This window comes from Grammomys surdaster, unplaced genomic scaffold (assembly GCF_004785775.1).
Source record: "Grammomys surdaster isolate TR1022 unplaced genomic scaffold, NIH_TR_1.0 139, whole genome shotgun sequence".
Taxonomy (NCBI): Eukaryota; Metazoa; Chordata; class Mammalia; order Rodentia; family Muridae; genus Grammomys; species Grammomys surdaster.
This window is the reverse complement of record NW_021604597.1, coordinates 3,465,249-3,492,386: the sequence shown is the minus strand read 5'-3', so window position 1 is coordinate 3,492,386 and position 27,138 is coordinate 3,465,249. Positions and strand designations below refer to the sequence as shown.

The window sequence follows — 27,138 nt, the reverse complement described above, 5'->3', positions numbered from 1 at the left end:
AATTTGAAATGAAGGCACATATTTTAATTAATTTGGGGTTTTATTTCAAAGTTGTCCAGTTTGGTGTGGTGGCATACACCTGCCATTTATTCCAACATGTAAGAGGCAAAGGTAGGCAGATCTCTGGGCTTTGAGGCCAGCCTGGTCTACATAGGATAATTCTGACATGGAAGACAAGGATTTAGTCTGTTATAGCACCTCTTTCAGTGTAAATGATGCATATAAACATGTTTTCCTTATTCCTGTTTTTATTAGGATAAATAACGACACATTGCTTATTTTTTCTTTTATAACTTTATCTTGCTTAAGTTGGAATTTGTTTCTCTCTCTCTCTCTCTCTCTCTCTCTCTCTCTCTCCTTCTCTCTCTCTCTTTCCTCTCTCTCATGCTTTGAAACACTTTGCCGACTGAATGACAGACTTATAAAGCCTCTCAAATACCATTTTCTTCTTCTTTTTCCTTAAAGTCATATACAATTTGTCCAGAAAGGACTCTTTCTGTCTCCTAACCCCTAAGGCTCTGGTATATTCTTTCTGCCCAGAGTCCTGTTTGATGAGCATCTTCTAGTCTTTCCTCCTGGTGTGGGAGCAGGAATGCATATAGAATTCATATGTAGCAGAGACATAAGGCAGTTCAGGGTTGCAGTCCACTCACTTGGCTGTGTGCTTGCCAAGGACAGGGACGTAGTCTTTAAATATTTCCTATTACAGGCAACTAGCATAGTGTTTGTTACATGGTGGGTACTAGATTAATGTCAGGCTTAAAATGTGAAGAAATACCTATTATGCCTTCTATAAATGCAGTTGAAATCTGTAAGACTTCGTTAGAATAGAGTAGAATAGAACAGAACAGAACAGATCAGAACAGAACAGAACAGAACAGAACAGAACAGAACAGAACAGAATTTTGTTTCACCTTTGTAGTGATCTTTTAATTCAGAGTAGTGTACTTTTTCCTGAAAACACAGGATTTTTTTAAATGAAATTTTTAATTTTAAAGGACTTTTTCAAGGCACTGGGAAGAGTGAAACAGATTCATAATGACGTCAAGGTTCTTTTGCGAACCAACCAGCAGACGGCAGGGTGAGTAGTGCTCGGTAAGCCAGCTGCAGTGCTGCTTGTATTCGTATACTTTTAGAGTAACTCGGGCTTCTGAAACCATATTCTTTGAAATAGGAATGTAATCTTCATTAGCCTTTGGGGAAGTTGGAAGCGTATAGCCTCATGTGTTTGACTGAAAAAAAAAAAAAAACCCAGCAGTGGAAATTAGCTGATGGAATTAAGAATTGACATTTACCAAATTGTAAACAAATTCCTGAAAAAAAATCCATAAAACAGCAAACAATTACTAAAGACCAAATTATTATGTAATTAAACCTGAATAAATTCTTAGGTACAACTGTTGACTAAAGTTTACATTGTGATAATTCTTTAATTTTCATTTAAGTTTGGAGATTATGGAACAGATGGCCTTGCTTCAAGAAACTGCTTATGAAAGACTTTACCGATGGGCTCAAAGTAAGTAATTTTTTTCATGTATATTAGTATTGAATTCTTAAAACCTCACATGGCCTTTATTTATTTCTTACAAGGTATTTGTATGTGTGTGAAGACTATATGCATGTGTGTGTGCCACAGAGGCCAGATGGGGTGTGGGATCCCCAGGAGCTCAAGCACAGGTGGTTGTGAGCCTCCCAGCAGAGGTGCTGGAAACTGAACCAGAGTACTCTGTAAGAGCAGTACTCTTAGCTGCTGAGCCATCTCTGTCTCTAACTGATATTCCTTACAAAGCCGAGCAAACTTTCCATGTTCACATGCCGTGTTTCTGTGTTTATCAGGAACATTGCTCAGGAGGGAGATAAATGAAGACGGTGTCCCTGCTCTAAAGGAAATACAGCAAAGATGACACTTCTATCCTGAATAAATAAACAAGGGCAGCATTTGCTGGGCAGCTCTTGCTATTTATGTGGCTGTAATGTTATGAATGGTGAACTATGATAAATTACCACAGACTGTGAGCTGCAGTGATGAGTGTGTCATCTTGGCAGTCTTGTCAGAAATCAGGCGTGGTTCTCACTGGGCTAACATTACAGTGTTGGAAAAGCCCTGTTCAGAATGAAGTCTTGAGTTTCTCTTGCTGGCTGTCACTAGGGTTCTTACTACTTGCTTAGTCATGTGATCTATCTTCACCATTATCTTCTTCCATCTTCACAGTCCACATGTCTAGCCATTTCAGTCCTGTTTTTCATTTCCCTGTTTTCTATTTCTGACTTGTAAATGGCATCCTCTTCTATTTTAGGGCTGGTGATTACCTGGAACTTACTTAAAGCAGTTCGAGAAAATGCTCTAGTATCAAGGTCTTTCACGTTCAGGCCACCTGCAATGTTGCTTTTGCCACATAAGACAGTAATTCACAGGTTCCAGGAATTGAGTTGGGTTATCTTCAGAGCTTATTTTGCCTAGACCCAAGAGTCTCATGGGTGTTTCCAGTGTTGATTCAGGTCCTGGTGGTCCTGTAAGATAGACTAGTGTTTCAAAATAACATGCTAAATTGGGGAGGACAGTTACAGTGAGTGGAGTGTGAGTGAGTAGTAGCACTGTGCCAATCAGTACTTTTCCCATTATCAACTCAACACAGCCTGGGGCCACCTGGAAAGAGAGTGTGTAGTAGGTTAGTAGTAAGCACAACTGACTGGTGCAAGCACTGGAGGTAATCCAGTTAACTGGCTGCTACTGTGTACTGGATGCCTAGTCTTTTGTTGGTTTAAGGTTGAGTTTCCTTGTTTTTCTACCTCTCTTCCTGTTCATAGTCTGCTCTCATGTGGACTGTTCTTTCTCTGTCCGTATCCAGGTCTTAGTCTTCAAGACACCAAGAGGTTCCATGTGCCCCAGAGCAGTCCACAGTCCCTGTGACACAGTGACTGTCACTGAAAGGCGGCCACTGGGATATTTAGCATGCTGCTGTTTTGTGATACAACTTTTCACATGTTTGTCTTATCCTTGTGGCTGGACTATCCTTCCTCACAGATGGGACATTGCTTCAGATCTCTTTGTGCTCCTTTAACTTTTAAGCTAGTGTTGGCTGGCTGTGCAGCCTTGGCTCCCAGGGATGGCAGAGCCATGTCTAGGTGCCTCAGGATTCCTCAGTCAGTAAGTCCTCAGTTCTTTGAACATAGGGTTTTGCAAGTACTTTATAGGGAAAACTGAGGCATAAGGTGAAATAGTGATTGCTGCGGAGGAAGAGAGCGGGCAGTGTGAGCAGACTGCCACCGGAGTTACCGTGCTGATTGTTTTCCAGGTGAATGCAGAGCACTGACTCAGGAGTCCTGTGATGTGTCTGCGGTGTTAACTCAGGCCATGGAAGCCCTGCAGGACAGGCCTGTCTTGTACAAGTAAGACGTGCTGCTTTTCCTTCCAGTATTACCTTGACTTGCTGTAGTAGTGTGAAGTGCGTGTCCAACTGGGATACCCAGGGATACTTCCCTTAGAATGTGTCACTGGAGCACCATGTAATGAAGGGAAGACCAGGGTGTCCCTGTAGTACGATTGTTTCTTGGTTATGTGGCAGCTGGGTGACTTAGTCAGTTTGCCATCTCATCAACTCCTTTGGGATTATACATCCCTAAAATCCCTATAACACAGCCCTACAAGAAGGCAAGCATGTAGAGATGTTATAATATAGTTACTCTGAGAAGAATAAAGAATATTCACAGTCAGGCATTTGTTTTTAAAGGTCCAGGTCTTTGATCTTGTAACTGTGCCAGCCAAGATCTTCAGACTAATGCTTTGGGTGGAGACCCTATGCATTTAACTTGTTGATTTTTAAATTCTGCATCTTACTCACAAAAGTCAGTACATTTTTAAAGCCCTGGAGAAGATTAAAAGCCAGCTGTAAGGACAGCAAGTGTTGCTGCTCTGGGAGACCACCAGGGGTTCATCCAGAGCCACCCCTTGAGGGTCCCCTTTCATCGATGTCTACATGGTTACATCGCTCAACAGGAATGCTGTGCCAGGCCAGCTGTGTGAAGCAGCAGCGCAGTGCAGCTTACAACTACATGTTACAGGATGGGCCCTGTTCTGAGTGCTAGGGATAAAAATCAATCAACCGCTTCCCGCAGCCTCCTTTAACTTCAGAACATCACATAAACAAGCCTGTTTAATAGAATGAGTCCTTGATAGTCTGAATGCCATGTTTTAGGTGGCCCAAGTGTCCTGCGATAGGTGAGGATGACCATCAGGGTGCACTTCCTAAGGGAAACAGTGTACAGGGAGCCCCAGGTTGAAGAGGTGTTTTACTACTACGACTACTACTGCTGCTACTGCTATTGCTACTCTTACTACTGCTACTACTACTGCTGCTACTGCTACTGCTATTGCTACTGCTGCTACTCTTACTCCTACAGTTGTTTTTGTGAGATGGGATCCCTCACTTAAACCTAGAGCTCACACATTCAGCAAGATCAGCTGGCCAGTGAGCTGCAGGAATTATGTTTCTGCTTCCAAAGCACTATGATTTAAGTTAACTGCCATGCCTAGCTTTTTACATGAGAGCCGAAGACCGGAACCTAGATCCTCATGGTTGTGTGGCAGGTCCTCTTTCGATGAGCCATCTCCCCAGGAACCAGGTACTGAGCTTTTAGAGTAGATTCTTGAGCCAGCTATCCTGAAGGAGCCCTTAACCCTCAGTGCACTTTGGTTCCTAGTTGCAACGAGGATGGTAATGGAGCCTGTTTTCCAAGGCTGTGGAGGGCTCGTTTCTGCAGGTGCCTCATTAATGCTGAGCATGTCTCCGAATGTCAGACATTTCTAACCAGTGTGGAGGCAGGTGGGATCTGCAGTCTAAGCAGGGGTCTGTAAGCCAGCACGACAGTAGAGGAAGAGAAAGGAAGCATAGACTTACTCTGCAAAGCTCAGACCACCAAGATAGGGATAGAACCTGGAAGGTTGTGAGAAACGTTTGAGGTTGAGTAGGAAAGTTGGTTTCAGACGCCGTTCATTAGGCTGCGGTGAGTGCGAAGAAAGGAAAAATAAAGTCGCCTTTTCTTAACCATTGCTCAGTGCCAGTTTCGGCTGTACGTTGTTTCCTGTTACAGTAGGTGCAGTGTGTGAATTTCATCTAAGTAAAGTTTCCTGTTACCAGCAGGTGGCAGTGTAGGAACTTCATCTAAGTGTGTAGCCCTCTCAAGTGAATAAACAATAAAATAAAACAATAAAATAAAATAAAAAACAAGAAAATGTCAATTTGAAGTCCTTGAGAAAGTTACCTGGTTTGTGTTTCTTAGTAGTTGTTACTGTATGCTAATGTGCTATATTAATAAACCACTGTGCCAATCAGTACTTTTCCCATTATCAACTCAACACAGCCTGGGGCCACCTGGAAAGAGAGTGCAAAGAGGAATTATCCACACCATGCTGGCTGTGGATCTACCAGTGTGAGGTAGCATTGTCCTGAGTACTAATTGAGATGGAAGGCCACCTGGATGTGGTGTCACCAAATAGGCTGGGTGTGACCTGGGTAAGAGGGAAGAAGGCTTGCTGAGCTAAAGCAGTGAATGAGGCAGCAGTATGTGCTTCTTCCCGCTCAACTGTGGCATGGTATGACCTTCGAGTTCCTGCCTTGACTTCCCAGAAGTGATAGACTGTGAGCTAAAATCAAGTCCTTTCTCCTCAGAGTTCCTGTGGGTCAGGGTGTTTTTATCACAGCAACAGAAATGGAATCAGAGCAGCTCTGCACACATACTGAGTATAAATGAACATTTTCAAAACAAATTGCTAACCTTTTTCTTTGAGTAAACTGAAGAGTATAAGTTACCTCAGGATGTAGAACTTGTACAAAACTGATGCTTTATTTTGTTTTATGGATTGCATTCCAAAAAGAAGATTCTACAATATTCTTTCCTTTGGATTTGCTTTTGGAGCAGAGGTTTAGAATATTTATATATTTTGAACAGTCAGTCTTATAAAAGCTATATTTTGAAATGTTGGCCTTTGTTGGGAAAGTTTTTATTTAGTGTTTATTTGTCTCAGAGAAAGATGTTCCATGTCTAGAGATGGTTGAAGGATCTTTCTACCTCATGCTGTTTTTTCCTAAATTATATTTATCCTGCAGGAGGATTGACCTTAATGTTAAGTGAGACTTCATGTTCTTGAACAGGTTAAGTCCCAGTGTTCACCAGGCCCGATACACATGTTCCTTCTGAGCACTGAGTGGTTTCAGTGTGCGATGGAAGAACAAAGTGTCAGCTCTAATTTGACTTAAAATATAGAAAGCAAATGTAAGACACTGTGCAGCAGAGCAAAGCTTTGTCTGATCCCTGCACTTCCCCTCCCTCTGCTACAGTGTACCTGCAGAGATTTCAACCCCAGAGTGAACAGTGGCCTCAGGAGAGGTCTGTGTTCCTAACTCCCAGTGCCTGTCATTTCACTCTCCTCCCTCTCAGTTGGGAATAATGTAACTAGTAAGAACATCCAGCAATGCTCTTACATTGTTGGAGTTTTCGTTACAGCTACGAACAATTCAGAAAGCAGTGGAACCTAAGAAAGTAATTCTTCTGGGCATCTTGAGGAAAGTTTGGTAAATTTTGTTTACTAGTTATTGAATTTATTCTTAATATTTAGACTGATAGAATACTGTTTAGGGATTTAAAAATTAGTGTTTAGGGAATCTGCTGACTTTACATTATTAAATTTTTAAAAATTTTTGCTGTGTATGGAATATAAAAAGGGCATAAAGAATGGCAGGTATATTAGGATATAATAACAGATTCCACCCATCCCCACACACTTATCCCAGATCATCCTGCACTCTGGTTCATAGCTTTCCTTCTCTGTCAGTTCAGTTCCTCCACCAGAGAAAAATTTCTCCCATCTTCACCAATGATGAGTAACTTCTAATGTAAAAGATACTTGCTGTGTATACATAGCCAATTAATAAATGTATTGAACAACTAATATGTCTTATTTGAGTCAAAATGAGCCTTTAAAAATAAGCAATTTTGGATCCACTTTGGATGCTAAGTAACAGAAGGAGAATTTTTAATATTTTTTTAAATTTTTTTTTAAATTTTTTTAATTAATTTTTAATATTAAAAAAGGTCTTGGTATGTGGGCTGCAGAATTCTAACTAGCTTCTGAAAACTAGGTGTGTGTGGCTTTCTGTAATCTCTGGAGCATCATGTTCAGCCACAATGGAACCAAGCCAGCTGTTCCTATTGCTGCCACCGCTGCCACCACTGCCACCGCTGCCACTGCTGCGGTCGCTCTTGGTCGAAAGCATTTCTTCTTTGAAGGAGCAAAATTTGTACCTTCCGACTGAATTTTCAGCATGTTAAAGTGACTCATAACTTTTAGTTGCAAGATAGTACTTTTGCGGAGGGTTTGCCTAATAAAGCTTTCCTGTCTTGCTCCTCTTAGGTACCAACTGGAGTGTCTGTTAGGGGAGAATAGGTACTTCTCAATCATGTGTTTCTTCTAGGTATACCTTAGATGAATTTGGAACAGCCAGACGAAGCACTGTTGTTCGTGGGTTTATTGATGCTCTTACAAGAGGAGGGCCAGGAGGTACACCCAGACCCATTGAAATGCACTCCCATGACCCGCTGAGGTATAGTGACTGACGCTAGTAAAGGATTTGACCTTTTTCCCTATGGCATCTTTACTAACAGGTGGTTTTCTATAGGTATGTGGGAGACATGCTGGCATGGCTCCATCAAGCTACTGCCTCTGAGAAGGAACATCTGGAAGCTCTCTTAAAGCATGTAACTGCACAGGGTGAGTGTGCTTTTGGTTATTGCTAACTCCTAATAGAGAAAATGCACATGGCTTCTGTGTTTCTGTTGCTGTCTTCACAGAGATAAACACTTCACACTTAGATGCCACATGAACATCCTGCTATCCTTAGAGACACCCCCCCCAACACACACACACCATTTTACTTAATAGAGTTCTATGCTTTCGTCTGTTGCTTGGCCATTCAAATTGTGGGTCTGCCTGTTTTCCAGTGCCCTGCTGCCTTCTAAGACGTGGCTGGAATGCCAAGCGTACATTGACTCAGACCCTCAGCATCAGGCTCAGAGGCAAAAATGCAGTGAACGGCTGAGTGTTGTTCCTGGCAGAGAAGGCATGAGAGCAGAAGTAGGAGGTGGTTGGTCATAGTGGTCCACAGTCAACAGCAGAGAGATGAGCTGGTGTGCATTTGGCACCCTTGTTCCTTTCCCACTTGAATCAGTTTGGGCCTGATTCACACTTAGACTGAGTCTTCTGCCTCACTTAAACCACATTGGAAATGCCCTCACAGATATGCCAAAATATCTGTGTCTCAAGCAATTCTAAAATCCAGTCAAGTAGATGAGAACAACCATTGAAAAAGACTTATTTTAGAGCCTGGGGGGTTAGTGTGTAAGTTGAGGGTGTTCTGATTTTGATAGAAAGTAGAGAGAAATACTTCTATTCCTGGTATTATCTGACTGGGTGGCATAGTGTGGCCATATATTACTGTGGTCACAGACTCAGCTCTTCAGTACTGAGATGTAATGCAGCATATGTCTTAGGTTGGTACAAAGTTTTCAATTTCTGTTTGTGTGAGACATGGTCTTATATGGTCTGTGTATTCCAGACTGGCCTCAGACTTACTCCTGGCTTATCCTTCTAAGTGCTGGGATTATAGGCCTGAACCATCACACCAGCCAGCGTTTGTTACTATCCTTATTACCCAGATTTAAAGGAAGGTATTTCCAGACTGAGCATAGTGACACATGCCTTTAATCTCAGCACTAAGGAAGCAGAGGCTGGTAAATTTCTGTGAGTTTGAGGCTAGTCTAATCTACACATAGTGAACTCTAGGCCAGCCAGGGCTACATAGTTAGGCCATGCCCCTTCCCCAAAGGAAAAAAGAGAGGAAGAAGGGGTATGCTTCCCCAAAGGTGTCTTTAGAGAAGTTCATATGAGAGACAGTGTATAGAAACTTTGAAGATAAGTTAGAGTTGGGTGAAATTCTGAGCCTCCCTCTGAAAATGAAAGTGGTTGCCTGTCTGCCTCACCTTTTTAAGTGTATCATGCTTGTTAATAGTTAGTACGAGCAATATCAACTTTTCCTTGGTTTTACGGTCTGTTCTCAGCCTTCTTCTCTCAGAGCGAGGCTTTCTCAAAGCCATCTACTGCACCTTCAAGACCTCCTCCAGCTCGCAGGTCATATTTGGTGGCTTCACAAAAATGGCTCCTTTTGTTAACCATCCGTCACATAAGTTGTCAGTGTTTGTAGACACATGTTAGTTACCAACACCATTAGACATAGATCAAAAACTACAACTTGTAATGTCCCAAAGACACCTAGCCTAACAAAGTATTGCTGTTTATTTTAAATGCCATTCATGTCATTAGTCGTAAGTATTTCTGTTGAATGGTTCTTAAAACTTATAGAGTCAGGTATAACTTTGGAAATCAAAATACGTTGTACTTAATTTTAGGTGTTAAAGAAAATATCCAAGAAGTTGTTGGGCACATCACCGAGGGTGTGTGTCGGCCTCTAAAGGTAAGGGTTCTGTCTTCATTGTGTTTTCAGGGATCTGACCGAAGTATTGGCTTGTTCTTAGAAGCTCAGAGAAATCAATGAGTGATGTTGTTTTTCATGCTAATATATAACAATTAATCTAAATGTGAACATATTTATCTGTTGCTATTGCTGCTAAACTACTTGCCATGCCAGGGCAGGATTTGGAGTCAGCAGGTCCAGACCTCATTTCAGCCTTATCCCAGAGCAGCTCTGCTGTGCTGCAGTACACTCACGTGTGGCTGTCTCAAGGGCTCATAGTGGTGAGGGTTCAGTGAGGCAGATGTGGCACATGGTTCCCACTTACACCACAGTCTCTCTGAGGGAAGTCAAGAGAGGAACTCAAACAGGAAACTGGAGTCAGGAGTTGATACAGAGGCCATGGAGGGGTGCTGCTTACTGGCTTACTCTGGCTTGCTCAGTCTGCTTTGTTGTACATTTCAGGACTACCTACTCATAGATGTCAGAAGCCCACAGAGAGCTGGGCCTTCCCACACCAGTCACCAACCCTCCCACCCCCCCCCCCAAAAAAAAAGAAAATGTGCCAGATGTTTGTCCACAAGCCAATCTGGTGGGGAGATTTTCTCATTTGACGTTCCGTTTTCTAAAATTACCCTAGCTTCTGTAAAGACTAGCTAGCACTGTTTATTTCCAGGTTTTTTGTGGGATTTTGTTTGTTTGTTTGTTTTATTTTGTTTTAGAAATGTGTGGTCTAAGCTTATTCCATTGTATGTAGGGTGCTGTCTTGTCAGCATCACTTATAAAGCAGACTCATAGAGGCACCAGAATTTGAGTCTGCCTTCCTCAAGTCCAGGAGTTACAGCCCTTCCTTCTCATAAGTGTTCTATTTCTTCTAATAAAATCCTTAATGTGCCCTGTGTTCCTGACCTCCATAAATTATGCACTCTGTGAAAACAGACATACACACAGAGAAAAGGGGCACAGGAAGTGGAGCTGCATGGCACGTGGCTTGGAATGGGCATTGTATGCTGCCCAGACAGATGCTAGCCCCCCAGTAGGTTAGAACACGGAGGCTTGTCAGTATCCCCTTCCTCCCCGCTTTTTCTATCGCCTCCTCCCTCCTCCCTCTCCCCTTCTTCCCTCCCTGATTTCCTCGTTCCTCCTCTCCCTCTTCCCCTCTCTCCTTCATGTTCCTCCCTCTCCCGGCACCCTTGCTCTGGCACTAACAGGCCACACTCCCCCTCCTGTGTCATGCTCTGCTGCTGTCAGATTGCCTGAAGCTCACGTGCCCTTTAAGCATCTACCTGAGGCTTCTTTGTCCCTTTTGTAAGGATCAGGATTCACTGAGTACTTGGATGTCAGAACTGTACCTCGAGCTTCCTGGGTGTCTGCTGCCACCACTCCATTCCAACCTCAGCCATTGCTGCTGCTGGCACAGTCTTAGTCTCCTAGTTTATTTTTTTCTTGTAACAAAAATTGTGTATTTTCTAAGACTTTTGGTTTTGCTGAATGGCTGGTATCTTCTGTGTCCTCTGTGAGAAAGGGCGTTTCTTTGTGTGGCGTTTGTCACTCCACTGTTCCAGCTGTCTCTGCTGACTCCAGGTGTTGTTTTCCCTTGAGCTCTGGGCTGCAGGTGGTGTGCTTTTGTCATTTCTGTCTCCTCCTTCCCTCTGTTCCTCCTCACTCTACCCTGCCACTGTTCCCAGTTCTTTCTAAAAGGAGTAGGAATACCAATTTTCTTGTTGTCTCTAAGTTCTATAAGACAGATGCCGGATAACTGAGCTGGTGTTAGACATTCATCTGCCCAGGAAAACCTGTCTGCAGTTCGTGTCCCTGTGGTTTAATTGTGCTGTTTTAAACACATCGTTGCTAATGATGCGTACAATTCAGGGTCTTCCTGACCGGCTGTCTAGTCAGAAATGAGGTCCAGCTTTAGTGAGAGGCCTTGTTTCAGAAGACAAAGTGGAGAGTGATGAAGGAAGACACCCTGCATAGATTGCTGGCCCTACACAGGCCTGCCAGCATAGCTACACCCACATGGATATGTGTGCACACACATGTACCAACAATGTGTTCATTTAGAAATTAATTTTTAAGGGTAAATGTGACTTTGTTGCCTCATGCCAAAGAGGAATCCCTTTCACACGCATGCAAATGTGAAGATAAAGGAATGTCCGTAACTAAAGAGTTCTTTGTAACGTGGCTCACACACAGTGTCTGCATCCTGAAACGGAAGAACAGAACAACCTCAGCTTACTGAGCGCTTATTGAACATCTGCTGCGTGCCCTGTTGCACCAGAAGCTGCAGATTGAAGATACAAGAAACACTGTCTGTTTTTAGAGAGCAGGGAGATAATTGTGTGAGTAGCCATGTAAGAACAGACAGAATAGATAGTGTGAGCATCATGGGGGATGCACTAAGGGAGGGAGCAGTGAGTGGCAGGGTTAGTTAGAAGATTCCTGGGAAAAGCAAGTGCAGCTTCAGCCAGAGCTGGCGTTGTCCTAGCAGCTTTACAGCTGGACAGATATGTTGGTGTTCATTTATGGTTTTCGTAGTCTCTGCTAACAGGAACAACCAATGTCATACAGGCAGAATATTCTCTCTCTCTCTCTCTCTCTCTCTCTCTCTCTCTCTCTCTCTCTCTCCCTCTCCCTCTCCCTCTCCCTCTCCCTCTCCCTCTCCCTCTCCCTCTTCCTCTCCCTCTCCCTCTCCCTCTCTCCAGTTGCATTTGCAGTTTAGTTTTATCCAAATCTATGTACACAGTGGTGCTGAACCTCAGAGTGGCCTTGCTGTAGTTTTTGTTGTTAACTTGTGTACACCCAATGTTGCAGATACTGAGTCACCTTTAACAGTTTGTATTAAACTATCTTATGACTTAATATGCAGGATTTCTTCTCAAAGCATTTTGTGATTACTACAGCAATGAAATTGTATCTTAAGTATTTTTAAACTGTGAATAGCCCATCATTAATGGAGAAAAGGTATACTTTTAAGAAGTGTTCAAGGTTTTCTTCTTCATGTTTTTATAGGTTCGAATTGAACAAGTCATACTTGCTGAACCTGGGGCAGTTTTATTATATAAAATTTCTAACCTCCTCAAGTTTTACCACCATACCATCAGGTAACAATGAGCCACCGTGAATGTACTTGTATCCCCTGAGGTGTTTATCTGTAGTCAGGACACAGTCTTGTTCCTACTATGTGTATCACTGAATGAGACCACACTTGCTCAGTGTGCCAGTATGCCTTAGGGGCCATCATTTCTTCTCTCCGTCCTTTTCCATGAATGACCACATACACACACACACACACACAATGTACATAACAAAACAGACCCACAAAGTAAGCCTTTCTGTATCAATAAGTGAGGTGCATGTCAGCTAGAGCCCCGGCGTATCCACAGACCAGGACATAGTGAGTGAGCTGCGTCATTTGGACACCAGTGTCCTCAGTTTGTCATTCGTGTTTAGTTTTGCATTTGTGATAGAATAGACATCTTTATCTTCTCTACAGAAAAGTAAGTTTATAGGATTTGAATGTAAATTGAAATGATTAATGTTGTTTATATTAATTAATGCTAGAAATTAATACAGTGGCAATTATTCTTTAACTAGCTTTTCCCCAGATAACCACACAAAGACCTTTTAGTATTTCAAAGCCTTAGTCCTTAGCTGGGCAGATTCTCAACTAGCTCATCTAAGTTAACCTGACCACCTAGCCCCATCCACCCCCATAGCTAGCTACACATTCCAGGCCTTTAATCATGTCTGTCTCCTCCCGTGTCTCCTTTCCTCCTCCTCATTCCCAAACTTCCTTTCTCCCTCCCAGGAAGTCCCACCTTCCACTCCTGCCCAGGAGAGTGGTGGTCACATTTTTATTAAAGCCAATCAAAGGATGCCTTAGATAGGTGAGGAAGGATAGAGACACAATTTCACATAGTGTACCTCAACATTTGAAACAATGAAGCTTATAAAAAATATTAAAATTAAAATTCCTTTCAGAATATCAGTGAGCAAAATATGTAAACATACTCCTTGCAAAAATGAGAAATCTCTTTGGATTGATCTAAGAATCATCTTTTTAATTGAAAATTACCAAATATGCTAATGCAATTAATTGTTTCAAAATAGCAGATTTTCACAATTCGTCTAAATGTACTGGTCACTAAGCCGCTGTAAAGAGTTGAGTAACTATAGTTTTTAAGTATGTTGTTGATAGGATAAGCTAGTTTTAATGAAAAGAACTAAGTAGTATGCAATCTAATTATCAAGTAACTAAGAGCTAGTAATTGTCTTTCTTAAAATTAAAACCAGACTTCGCTGTGTAACCAAGATGCATGTGTTGTTGTGCTAGAGGAGAAAGTGTTTGTATGTCACAGATGTCAGTTCTGACTCACAGCCTTGCTAAAATATGTTATGAAATATTGGGAGCACAGTACATGTTGACTAAACCTTACTCAGAGTGCTTGGGTCCAGAAGTGTGAAACAGTTATAAAAATCCTTTGCCAGCCCAACATCACTCATCTGCATATCCAGATCCAGAATCCTCTGAGAGCTGAAGCTTTCCTAACATGATGAACAGGTTTCCATACTCCAGACTCCCATACTGTGGATACTCAAGCTTTAGTTTGTTTCTTTCCATTTTTCACCCCCTTACTAAAATAAAAAGAAAACTGACATTTTATATAAACCTAGAGTGATAGTTTATAGAACACACACACATACACACATATGCCTATTTAAGTCTATTTTTGTTTTGGTTGGAAAGTCATTATGGTAGCCCAAGTCAGTCAATCAGTATCTCCCCTCCCCTCCGCTCCCTTTCCCTCCCTCCATGTCTCTGGTGTATAAGTGTGCCTGGGTGTGACATGTGCCCGTCTTGCGTGAGGAGGCAAAGGAGAATGTTCGATGACTGCCTCCATCACTGTCTGCCCCATTCCCTTGGGAACCTGCAGCTTTGCCTTCCTGTGGTCCCTAGTGCTGGGGTGACAGGCACCTGCAGGCATCTGTGTTTTTTATGTGGGTGCTAGGGGTTTAGACTCAGGCCTTCGAGCTTGAGAAGAAGCAGTCTTACACACCATGCATTTCCCCAACCTCCAGATCTAGATCTCTTTAAAGCACTGCTCTGTGAGATGAACTTTGTTGGCTTTTTTTTTCAACTGAAATGAATATTGTTTGCTTTTAGTGGCATCGTTGGAAATAGTGCAGCTACTCTACTGACAACAATCGAAGAAATGCACTTGCTAAGCAAAAAAATATTCTTCAGTAGCTTGAGTCTCCATGCGAATAAACTGATGGATAAGGTGGGTCCACCTGGCCTCCCTGGCTGTGGCCGTGCGGATGGGAACTTACATGTTTGCACTCAGTGATACTTTTTCCTTTTCAAGTTCCTGTTGGGGAAATTTAGTATACCTCAGGTTATAGTTCATCTTCCAGATTTAGAATAACTTCACCCTAATGTGAGAAAAATCTAGAGGTGAGTTCATTACTTTGTTTTCTAAAAATTTTAATTTTTAAACATTTTTTAAGCAATGTTTTTTTTTATTCTTTTTTTTTCTTTTTTTTTTTAGGGTGTTGGGATTTTTTTTAATTTATTTTTTCTCAATCAAATCGTAATTTTTACTTATTCACCTGTGGGTTATAAAAATGTAAATTTTTTAAATTTTATTTTATATATTTTTTTGGTTTTTCGAGACAGGGTTTCTCTGTATAGCTCTGGTTGTCCTGGAACTCACTCTGTAGACCAGGCTGGCCTTGAACTCAGAAATCTGCCTGTGTCTGCCTCCCAGGTGCTGGGATTAAAGGCGTGCACCACCACCGCCTGGCAGCATTTTTTTTTTTAATACAGAATCTCCCAGGCATGTGTGGCTAAGGCACACTTAGAACCATGCCTCTGTTAGAGGTGATGTGACACAGTGAAGCCTGGAGCTCTGACAAAAGGTCTCCAGACAGTTTCACAGTTTCATGATGTGATGGTGCAGCTTTGTCTTCTGTATCATATCATAAACGTTATGAAAGTGAGCAGAAAACCCAGCATGTAATATAAGCAAACAGCAGAACCAAGAGATCTGTGTGGGCTCCCGTTTTAAGTCGAGCGGAGTTCTGTAACAGCAATAATTGTTCCTTGTCAGCTTCGTATTTGAGTTCTGCTGCTAGCTGCTTCCTTGGAGGTAACTGTTGTAGCTTCTATCACATAGTGATCGTTTTACTATCATGACAGGCCTTTATTTCTAGTGATACTTTTGCCTTACTGTGTTTTGTCTGGTATTGATGTGACTGTGCTAACTTTCACTTGAAGATTTGCAAAGTATATGTCTCTTTTGCCCTTTTACTTTTGGCTTGTTAGAAGAAAGCATACAGTTTGATCATGGTTTTGTAAACAATAAATTCATAGTTAGTCTTTGCCTTTTGATGAGTATGTTTAACCCATTTATGTTGCGGGAGGTATTAGAAAAAAGGAACTGGCCTGGCCTGGCTGCCGTGTTCCCACTGTAAGTTCCCGCACTAATGGCGGTATAGTTCTGGTGCCATGTTGACAGAATTTAGCTTTACCAGCGGGCTACCTTGGCCCAGCTGGGTGTTCTCATCTCAACAGGAGCCACACTAGCCACACTAGCCCCACGCCACGGTTGCCTACCCCACAGTCAGCCACCGCACCACTCAGCAACCAAGTAAATAAAAACTCTAGATCCTTAAAGTTAACCAATGGATTTATATATTAACAAATAATTAGTACACAAGATGCCCACACAATTAGAATTGTTATCCCAATTATCTAACCTAGACATGAATAACTACCTGAGACTGCTAGAGACACAGGGACATCGGCAGCCATCTTGCCTGTCCTTCCTGCCCTCCTCTTCCCTTCTGGCCCTCCTCTCTCTCCTTTTCCCCCAAACTTTTCTGCTCCACCTCCTCTTGTACTGCCCAATCATGGGCTCTAGCCTTTAATTTACAAATTAAGGTGAGCAGAAGGTTCATAAGCAGTCACCTGAATACTGATTCTCTCCTCATCTCCAGCCCCTTCTGGAAAATGGAATTAGCATCAAAATACAAGACCAAGCCATCTACAACACATTTACATTTGGGTGACTTCTGATTCTTGGATTTGTTCGATTACTCTTTGTTTTCTGTATGTCTTAGGTTTTCATTCTCCTTCCTCTCCATTACTTAACCCTTTGCTTTCTTCCCTCTATTCAGCCCTATCCTTTCTTATGCTGCTATTATAGACAGCAATACTACATTTTGTGTCCACCAACATCATTTATAACTATAGCTTCATGGAGTTGTCTTTTCATTCACAAAGAGGGAAAGGAAATAGAGACAAAAATACTGAAAAAGTATGTTTGTCTTGATAGTTTCAATTTCTCTTACATTTTTAAAGAAAGCCTTTCCCAGAAATAGAACTCTTGGCAACTATTTTACTTCTTGCAGCCATTAAGTATGTGTGGTCTAATGCGTTCTGGTTATGCTATAACACTATTAACAAAATTGGTTGCTAATCTTAATGAGTTATAGATGGTTATGAGCCACCATGTGGGTGCTAGGAATTGAGACCAGGTACTGTGGAAAGAGCAGACTATGCTCTTCACCGAGCCATCACCCCAGCCTCTCTGTAGAGTTATGCTCTGTCTCAATGGAGACCAATGCAGATTTATGTTGGGATTCAGTTGTCGCAGACGCACCACACGAGCTCTTCTCCAAGCAGTTTATTCAGGACCTTTGAACAATCTTCTAACTGACCCCCGAGGGAAGCCTCTCCCAGGCTTAAGTACTCTAGGGCTAGCCAACCCCCGTCTGCCACGTGGCAACAGCAGATAGGTACACACACACACACACACACACACACACACACACACACACACACACACACAAGGAGACAAGCCAGATCAACTGCCACAGCCATATAAGGAGTTGTTTACTCCTAAGAATCCTCACCAGCCGGTGGCGGAAGGCGGAGACCAGTGCCATCTTAAAGGCGCAGCACTATGCGGCTCTCCACATTCAGTCACCTGCTTGGCCAGTCAGATCAGTGTTCATCAGATTTGGGAAGTCCTCTATTTCTTCAAATGTTTCCTGCTCCTCGTTCCTTGTTTCTTCTGGACTTGCAGTCTGCTGATGATGATGGAGTCTCATGGGGCTCCGTTCCTCTTCATTTGACTCCATTTTCTCTGCCCCGGGGGTGTGTGCTCTCGGTCCGCCCGGCTCCACGTTCGGTAGCCAGTTTTTGTGCCCACTGCATTTGTTACTGAACCCTGCAGTCAGGTTTTCATTTAAGTTCATTTTTGTTTAACCGTGCCTCTGTGTGGCGGCCATTGTTTTCATTCTTCCTGTGGTTCTTCAGACACGATTGTTTTAGGCATTGAGTATATTAAAGTCTTAAATCATCCCACCGCCTAGCCTCGACCAGTGAGAGCTTCTGTTGGCTTTTTTCTCCTGTCATGAACCATATTTTCTTGTCTGCTCACTTGTCTCACAGCATTTTCTTGTTAATATTACTCTTGTAAAAGAAAGAAGGTTTTCATAGGCCACTCTCCCAATCCTACTGATGTCAATTATTCATTAGCTTTTATGCATGAGAAGCTCTTAAGTAAATCCTAACATTTAAATATTTTCTCTTTCTGTCTTCCTGACACAAGGGTATAGTTTCTTAACAAAGGCTTCTAATTGCCAAATTTTGTTTTATTTACCGTCTTATCAGTTAAAGTTAAAAATATTCTGATAGTCTTTTAAAGTTTCATAGACAGAATCTCATACTTGCATAAGATTTTTTTTATATTAAAAAGAAACAAAATTGAAAAGTAGGTTCACAGGAGCCCTCTGGTGGTACTTGCGAGCAGCAGTGTTGTTAGGCCTAGCTTCCACTTCCGGGCTCTGTTCAGCAGTAGATGCAGGAACTTCATCCAGACCTTCAGAGACCTCAGCCTCAGCCTTGGCCTTCCCAAGGTCATAGTGATAGACCATAAGTGGTAGATCCAGGATTAAATCGACCTTCCAAATTTTAGTGGTTCTTACTTCCTGAGAACTACTTTTCCAAGTGAGCCTGTGGAATTCTCCAGTGCCTCTCAGTGAAGAGTGGAGCCGAGAGCCTCAGCCTGGACACCCAGCCTGAGAGTGGGGATCATTCTCAGTGATACTGCTGTTGGGGTCTCTGCTGCTATGTGATTTAGTTAGTCTCAGAATTTGGGCTAAAACCAAAATAAACTAGGTTTATTTTTCAATATGTAATAAGCATAATTCAAGGGAATAGCAGCTTTTCTCATAAGATCTTGAGCTTTAACATAGAAAGTTATAATAGTAACTCTGAGTGGGCTGACAAAACCTTGTCACCCTGAGTGGCATCCTTCAAATCAACTGTCGGTAACTTGTGGGTCTGTAATATATCAGACATGGTGTTATGTTACATTTGTGATTTCATCATGAGCCTCCCTGCTTTACACTTGGTGAAGGAGACACCGGCAGTGGGTAAACTGCTCTTTTTGTCCAGGTTGAGCTCCCACCACCTGACCTGGGACCCAGCTCTGCCCTGAGTCAGACCCTCACGTTGCTGCGGGATGTCCTGGCATCACACGATTCCTCAGTCGTCCCCTTGGATGCTCGGCAGGCCGACTTTGTGCAGGTAGTGTGTAGATTCCTTGGGCCTGCGTCCCTCCATCTTACACTCTATCAAACACTGGTATGAGTGACAGTGGATTCGACAATCCCTTCATGGTTGGTTTTTCTTCAATATTAAATCAGTTCTTGATTTTAAAGGTTTCAGCGATGCCCATTTTTAAGCTATCTGGTTTTGTTATTAAATCTTCATGTACTTTTTTATAAGTTAGCTGGCTATCTTCAAGTTAGTTCTGCATTTAATTCTGAAAGGCTATACATCCAGGACCATCTCCTGATTAAGAAGTAAAGAATTCATTTCCTTCTCATTTACAGGTTCTGTCATGTGTCCTGGACCCTCTCCTCCAGATGTGTACAGTGTCAGCCAGCAATTTAGGCACAGCTGACATGGCCACGTTCATGGTCAATTCACTGTACATGATGAAGACAACGCTGGCACTGTTTGAATTCACAGACCGGCGCCTAGAAATGCTTCAGTTTCAGGTGAATTTTGCTAGAAAGTGGGTTCTCTGTGATTTTGTTTTTTCAGTGTGCTAGCTTTTGACAAATGTCAATGGCCTAACTCTATGAATTTCTTAAGGTAGTCTATCCAGAGGATGTAAACATACAGGCATCCATGCACACAAGCATGCTTGTGTGTGCACACACACACAATTTTGGTTTTCAGCTTTAGAAATGCCAGAATGTGAGATGGTTGAGGAACTTGATCAGATCATAGTATGGATGGTATCAGAAAGCTCTGATTCAGTTGAATGTTCAGTGCTGTGTAGATGGCATGCATATATATATATATATGGTGCGTGTGCGTGTGTGTGTGTGTGTGTGTGTGCGCGCGCTGTATTTCTCTGGTCATGCAGCATGTGTTAGAGAGGCAAAAGCAGTACTGAGCAAAACGCTGTGGTTTGTTTAACAGTTACTGTTCCCATAAGACAGCTGGTGTCTCTCAAAGACTGAATGATGGCTGAGTCATAGCCGTTTGTAAGTTGGCTAACACTCGGGATCTGGTTCTGATGACTGACTGGTAGATGCAGCATTCTAGGGAACAAGGCTGAAGCAGAGACCTTGAATGTTCTGTTATCAAAAGCATGAACACTTTGGTAGTGGATACAGTAAGTTTGATTTGTTGCTTTGTGTTTTTCTGAGAAGGAGTTTTGGGTACATGTAAATTGTCTAATTTCTAATTCTTTTAAGAATACTTGAGGATGACCAATAATAAAAATGTCTTAATAATGTTGAAGTTTGTTGTACAAAGGCACAGTTGTGAACTAGTGTTTCCCATTCACCTATTTATACACTCATTTCTTTTGGAATGTGCATTGGCAGCTCTAAATTCTAGTGTGTGCTATTTAAGGTTTTAGAGAGGCTCAAGGTTTTAATACTTTTTAGTTTAGCACACAGATAATGGGTTTAGGATGACATCTGTGCACCTGTGTTCACTGTCCTCTCCTCTTTTCTGTTCCTCCATTGTATTCCCCCCCCCCCAGGCCCCCCCCGGGGGGGGGCTTTCTTCCCCCTCAGCCCACTCGTGCTTATCTGTGTCTTCTATTCCTCTCTCTGTGTCCCACTTCCCTCATGACCTCGTCCTCCTGTCTCATGGTCACCTGAGCCTTCTTGACCGACACTGCAATCTGAGGCAGGAGATTGCCTTCCGAGGAGTCTCTCTTCTTTTCAGTGCTGTTAAACTCTCAGGTAGACAGCTGCCGTGTTGACCTATGATGACAAGTACTGCTGAAAAGTGAGCTATGTAAGGGAGAATGATTAGCTTCCTATCTTGAGTGCTTTTTATGTCCATTCTTCATAATGTTTCACATATTTGTCACTAAGTCAACCCCAAATCTCTACCACTTGTCCCAGATCTATTTTCTTAAAATGTTCATTATTTTGCATTACCAACAGTTACATGTTTGTCCTCAGAGTTCTGTATGTTTTCTGAATGGCACAAAGTTCTGTATCTCTTAGATGGAGTTTGTTAGTTTGTCCAGAGTCTGGATTCTCACCACCACATTTGATGTGTTTGCTGGACTCTGCACACATACTTCTAGAGACATACAGGGGAGGAGCTATATTATGGTCCATGGCGTCCTCCAGTTTCTGTTGTTGAGCTGAGGGCTCCAGATTCTTCTGTTCCCTCACGGATCTCCCGCTGTCACCTAGCTTTCCCCAGCACTGCCTTAAGACCAGGGAGTCTGACCCTCCTGTTTGGAGTAGCCAGGTCTGTCCACCTAGAAGCCTGTAAGAATTTTTCTTTGAGTTCAGATACCTCTCCAAAATATATTAGGTATTTCTCTTTTCCAGTTATTCCCATGGTAGACATTTGAGAGCCATTTCAGTTCAAAAATTCAAACCTTTCACTCCCTCACTCTATCTGTCTGTCTGTCTGTCTATCTATCTATCATCTATCTATCATCTATCTATCTATCCATCTATCTATCATCTATCTATCTATCCATCCATCTATCATCTATCTATCTGTCTATCATCTATCTGTCTGTCTGTCTGTCTGTCTGTCTGTCTATCTGTGTGTTACTGTTTTATGCTCTGGAGAGCCTATGTTTGTTTCATATCATGGGTCTCTTCTCCAATTTACTCTCACTCTTTTTGTCCTGTTTCATACTCTCTCTCTCTTTTTTTCCAGCTCACAGACTTGGCTGTCAGCAGTAACTGTCTTCTTTTTCACTTTCATTAAACCCTTACATTTGAATGAATTATTTTTCTTAGGTTTTCAGTAAATCCAAGAAGTACTCTTAATTGTATTTCCTTTCTTAATTGTACTTCCTTGGGTATTTACATGAAAAAGAAGACCGTGGGAGGCTTCTTGGTGGGAGGAGTGCTAGCACTGGAGTTGCTAACTAGGAGTTGGTGGTGCTCTGTGTAGCTCACAGGATGGTAAAACCAGGGAGGCTTCATGATTTGTAAGGGAAGGGGGAACCTGGCAAATGCAAAGAGCAGCTTCTTTTTATGGGGGTGCTCTCCTGCAGGTGCTCCATTTCTCAGCAGCAGCACCAATTCCCACAAAGGTTCTTCAGAGATTGGGCTGTCCAGGGAAGGGAGAGGAGGCTCAGGATGTAGCCTTCAAGCCCTTGTTCTCCCTGAGTAATTTATTTTACATGGTTGTGATGACTTCTGAGTTCTGCTTTTGAAGCAGCTGAGAAGCAACCCATATTTCTTAGCTAGTGGCCAGCCCTAGAACTTTCGTTAGTTGTAACTGGGGGAAGCACTCTTGGACAGAGGCTACCTGGGGTCTGCAGTCAGGGCCACAGCAAGTCAGGCCCATGATGGCCACCCACCCCAGTGTGCTCTGCTCTCCCTGCTCTCCCTGATAGTTGTCTTCTACAACACTTCTTCTGCTGTGCTTTATTTTAGATTGAAGCCCATCTGGATACTCTTATCAACGAGCAAGCCTCTTACGTTTTAACTAGAGTAGGCTTAAGCTACATCTACAATACTATACAGCAACATAGACCTGATCAGGTGAGTACCACTTCACCTGGCAAAGGGGCAGCTCAGGGGTGGCTTCTGGAGCTGGACTCTAGATTTTAATCATGGACCTGCTACTGATTACCTCTCTTCTGTAATCATGCCCTGCACTGAGACTGGCTAAGCACCGTGACTGTCAGGGTTACGAGAGCACCTGAGAAGGAGAATAATTCTCTGTGATAAGTAATGAGAATATTTAGGAATTAGTGTCACATGATGGGAAGACAGAGAAATTGGTATTATAAAGTATTTACAGTGTTCATACTGATGGATTTTTAAAGTCTCATTTTATTTTCAGCCAAATGAATGTATAGACTGCTAGACAAGTAATATCCTCCATCTAACGTAGCAGATCATTAAAGAAAAAGGTTCTGAACTGAAATAGTCTTACAGAATCCCAGTAATAATAGGTTCTGGGGTGGTGGAAAACCCTAACACAAAGTAGCCATCCTGCTGTAAAAAGCAAAGACTTAGCAGCTTTTGTCCTTGCCTTTTGCTGAAGTGGACTGACAGGGCAAGCACTTCTTCACTGTTCCTTGCTCGCTTAGAGGGCCACGGCCTCCACACCAGACTGTGGCCTCCACACCTCTCCACAACCTCCAAGTGCTTGTCACTTTCCTTCCTTGCTCTGAGTAAATCTCTAGGATTGTGGTATTTCCGTTGTTGATGACTTGTGCTTTTGCTTCTCAATTACAGCCCGACTCTCACTGTAGTTACGAGAAGCCACTTTTCTTTGGTAGCAACTATGTGATTTTCTGAACTTGGGCAATCTTCTAATGAACCATTTTTTATAACTTTCTTATAGGGTGCTTTAGCCAATGTCCCCAACCTAGATTCTGTGACACTGAAGGCTGCAATGGTAAGTGTGTAACAAAGCATTTCAAGTGGGATTTCCTTAGGCAGCGCTGGCCATGTCTTACTGTATGGTGATAATGTCCTAGGTGACAGCTGTTCAATTGGAGCCCAGTAACAGCTCCTGTGTGTGTGTGCGCCTTTTATGAACGCTCCTGGGATTTACTGTGTGCTGGAACCTTCCACCAGGCCTCGGTCATGTCACCAGTGCAGTTTAGGATTTCTTTATTTTCAGAGTTTGGTTCCTAATCTGGCGGAGAAGCAGGAGTGGTGGCAGATGTGAAGCTAGGCTGTGAACAACAGACTTTGTACTACCGTGGTCCCTGCTCTGCACTTTTGGTTTTTCCTGAGATGATAACTGAACATGGATTTCTGTCTTTAAAATAGTGGGTTACTCCTCAGAAGGAGACGCATGAAACCCTCAGTTTATGTTTTTCAAGTAGGCAGCTCCAGTTGTAGCAGTAGTAGGATGCTTGCCTGGCATGTACACACCCATTCACATGCACACTTAGTCACAGTCACACACATGAACACACCCATACACACAAGCTCACAAATACGTACACTCATATACACTCACAGGTATACATAGTCGAGCACATTCACACCGATAAACATATCCACACTCATACACTTAAACATACATTGCTAGTCTCATGTGTGTACAAATAAACACTCATACACATCCATATACACTAATACATACTCAAATTCGTACATCCGGTCATGCACACTTCCACACACACCATACACAGCCCCCAGCACACACAGACATTTCCCCTTCCTTTTAGGATGAGCACCACTTTGGGCACCATGCTTTTCCGACTTAAACTTCCATATATCACAGGTGTGCATGTATGTTCTGTGCATGACTTGTAAGTCATGTAGCCCTGTCACTCGTAAGTGAAACTCTGTGTTTCACAGCAGCACAGTTGACATAACTCCTTAGCTCCTTCACCCAGGAAGTCAGCTTCCAGAGCCTGGTGGCTCGCCTGCCACAGGTGCCATCTGTGAGTTCTTCAGATGATCCCTAGCAAAGCAGGTGGATGCCGATGAGCAGTTCTGACACCAGAGGTGCCCTCCACATTACTGCCTTAGTTTCTTTTCCTGTTGCTATGATAGAATACTCTGGCAAAATCAAGTTAATGGAGAAAAGGTTTGTTTTAACTCAGTTAAAGGTGCTGTCTACTTTGATGGGGATGTGAAACAGCTGACCATCATATGCAGCCCATAGTCAGAAGAGAGCAATACATATTCGGCCCCCCTCTGCTGTTCATTTGGCCCCACCCATGAAATGGTGTTGCCCAAATTCAATATAGGTCTTCTCACAGTTAACCCAGTTAAGATTTCTAACAGGCATGCCCACAGCCCAGCCTAATTTAGACAGTCATCATTGAGACTCCTGCCCAGGTGAGTCCAGGTCCTGCCAAGCAGACAATTGACATTAACCATCACAGCCATATTCCAGGACTAACAGTAACTAAAAGACATGTGCTAACAACTCTGTAGAAGAGACAGGAGGACTGGCAGTGTTGCTGTTGGAGAGTCTACAGTTTAGAGGTCTAAGTGAAATGCGTAGGGTACATTACATCATGGTAAAAAAGTCCACATAGAAAGAACAATCATACCATATATATACTAGAAACTGGAATTTCAGAGAAAAATTCATGTTTAAAAATTCTAATGACTGGATTTAGGATTCACTTAAGAAGACCTAACTTTCTTAGAAAGACATAAGGTTCAGGGATGGTGCAGTCAGTAAAATGCTCGCCACACAAGTCTGAGAGCACGAGCTCAGTCCCTAGCACCCACTTAAAAAGCCAGGTATGGTGGTGTATGCTTGTAGTCCCAAGTGCTGGGAAGAGGAGGGGGGAGCTCACAGATCCTTGGGGTTCACTGGCCAGCCTAGTCCACTTGGAAAGTTCTAGGCTACTAGGGACTCTGTCTTGGTGATGAAAAAGGTGAATGGTACCTGAAGAGCAGTCCCCAAAGTTGTCCTCTGTCCTCTGTATACACATACACACAAACATACACACACAAACACACGGGCACCCATAAACATGTGTACACACAGAACTTTGCACACACAAAATGAAAGTTGTATGTTAACTCTTACACTCTCTCTTCTCTATACTCTGCCAACCTTTTCAAACCCTGGTGCATATGCATTTAATATAGGTGTTCTAGGATGTTAGAGCGTTTGAAGAAATGCTCATTTGGCCGGGCAGTGGTGGCGCACGCCTTTAATCCCAGCACTTGGGAGGCAGAGGTAGGTGGATTTCTGAGTTCGAGGCCAGCCTGGTCTACAGAGTGAGCTCCAGGACAGCCATGGCTACACAGAGAAACCTTGTCTTGGGAAAAAAAAAAAAAAGAGAGAGAGAGATGCTTATTTGAACAAATATCCCTAGAGAGTTATGATGGGGATTTTCTGAATTTTAACATTCCCCAGGAGCATGTGTTTGGTAACTCCTTAGCCGTCTATAAATGTTGTGTTTATTCTTCTCTCAGGCTCAGTTTGACCGCTACCTCTCAGCCCCAGACCACCTGCTGATGCCACAGCTGAACAACCTACTCAGTGCCACAGTGAAGTAAGTGTCTGCTCCTAGGATTTGGGGAAATGCATACATTTTTAAATATCAGATATTTTTCTTTAGAATAAGTTGTTTTTAAGACTGAGATATTTGCTTTTGAAGAACTATAGTCTTCAGTGGTTTTCCTGCCTTAGTACTCCAAATAGTTTACCTTAGCCATACTTACTCCTTGCCCGATTTCCCTTCAACATCTCTCATTAATATATAATTTATTTTGGTAATGATTTTAAATTACTCTAACTACAGTTGAAGTCAAATAGATATAACACCAAATTTCTTTATATTGTAAGCAAGTGAAGGCAATGTTGATAACATGGCACAGCTTGCCGCTGCCCAGGGTAAAACAGACTACGGAGAAGCCAACCTTGGAAAAGTTCAAAGTTCAAAACTTGCCTTATGGTTTCCACTGAGTGTGTGCTGTTTTCTCACCAGGACAAGGTGAAAAGTTGTATGTCGAGTTATCCTGTTTATTGGCAGTGTGTTCAAGACAAAAGACACTACATTTAGATCCATCTAATACACTAAAACACTATAATAGTACAGTTACAAGTAGCAAGGCATTCTATAACTTGACATCGTTGGTTTTAAGAAAAATACTAATACAATTCTCTGTAAGAGATTAGTCAATACTAAATTTGCATTTTTCTTTCTACTCTAATAGGTAAGAATTAAGTACATTCAATGCACCAGAGTAGTGATTAAGAGTTAAAACACATCCTTCTATCTTTGTGGAAATAACAGCCTGAAATGTCACTTAAACTTAGAGCAGCATATTTATTAAGAATGTAGAAAATAGCTACTGAATTTGAATAACCACTGCAAACTCCTGAAAGGATGCTGGGTCAGAATGAACACACTGATGGTCTCTTTCCTGAGGTTGGAACTCCAGCAGTGAGGAGGCAAGGAGGGCGGGGCTACTGAGTGAGGAGACAAGTAGGGCGGGGCTACTGAGTGAGGAGGCTAGGAGGGCAGGGCTACTGAGTGTGGCGGCAAGGGGGGCGGGGCTACTGAGTGAGGGAGGCAAGGAGGGCGGAGCTACATCAGTGAGTCCTCTGCATGCACAGTGCCCCATTTGAACTTGTTTGTCCCAAGGTTTGTCT

General features: G+C 42.6%; 1 protein-coding gene across 1 annotated transcript in view; it reads left to right on the top strand.

Moving 5' to 3' along the window:
* The window catches only part of Cog6 (component of oligomeric golgi complex 6), a 37,949-nt gene that overhangs the window by 6,816 nt on the left and 3,995 nt on the right, over nt 1–27,138 (top strand). Inside the window, exons 6-18 of the mRNA XM_028763623.1 lie at nt 999–1,081; nt 1,446–1,516; nt 3,297–3,390; nt 7,473–7,601; nt 7,677–7,768; nt 9,463–9,527; nt 12,537–12,628; nt 14,692–14,809; nt 18,994–19,125; nt 19,434–19,601; nt 22,482–22,589; nt 23,401–23,454; nt 25,956–26,035. Of these exons, the coding sequence (XP_028619456.1) occupies nt 999–1,081; nt 1,446–1,516; nt 3,297–3,390; nt 7,473–7,601; nt 7,677–7,768; nt 9,463–9,527; nt 12,537–12,628; nt 14,692–14,809; nt 18,994–19,125; nt 19,434–19,601; nt 22,482–22,589; nt 23,401–23,454; nt 25,956–26,035 (1,286 nt within the window). The remainder of the gene's footprint in view (nt 1–998; nt 1,082–1,445; nt 1,517–3,296; nt 3,391–7,472; nt 7,602–7,676; nt 7,769–9,462; nt 9,528–12,536; nt 12,629–14,691; nt 14,810–18,993; nt 19,126–19,433; nt 19,602–22,481; nt 22,590–23,400; nt 23,455–25,955; nt 26,036–27,138) is intronic.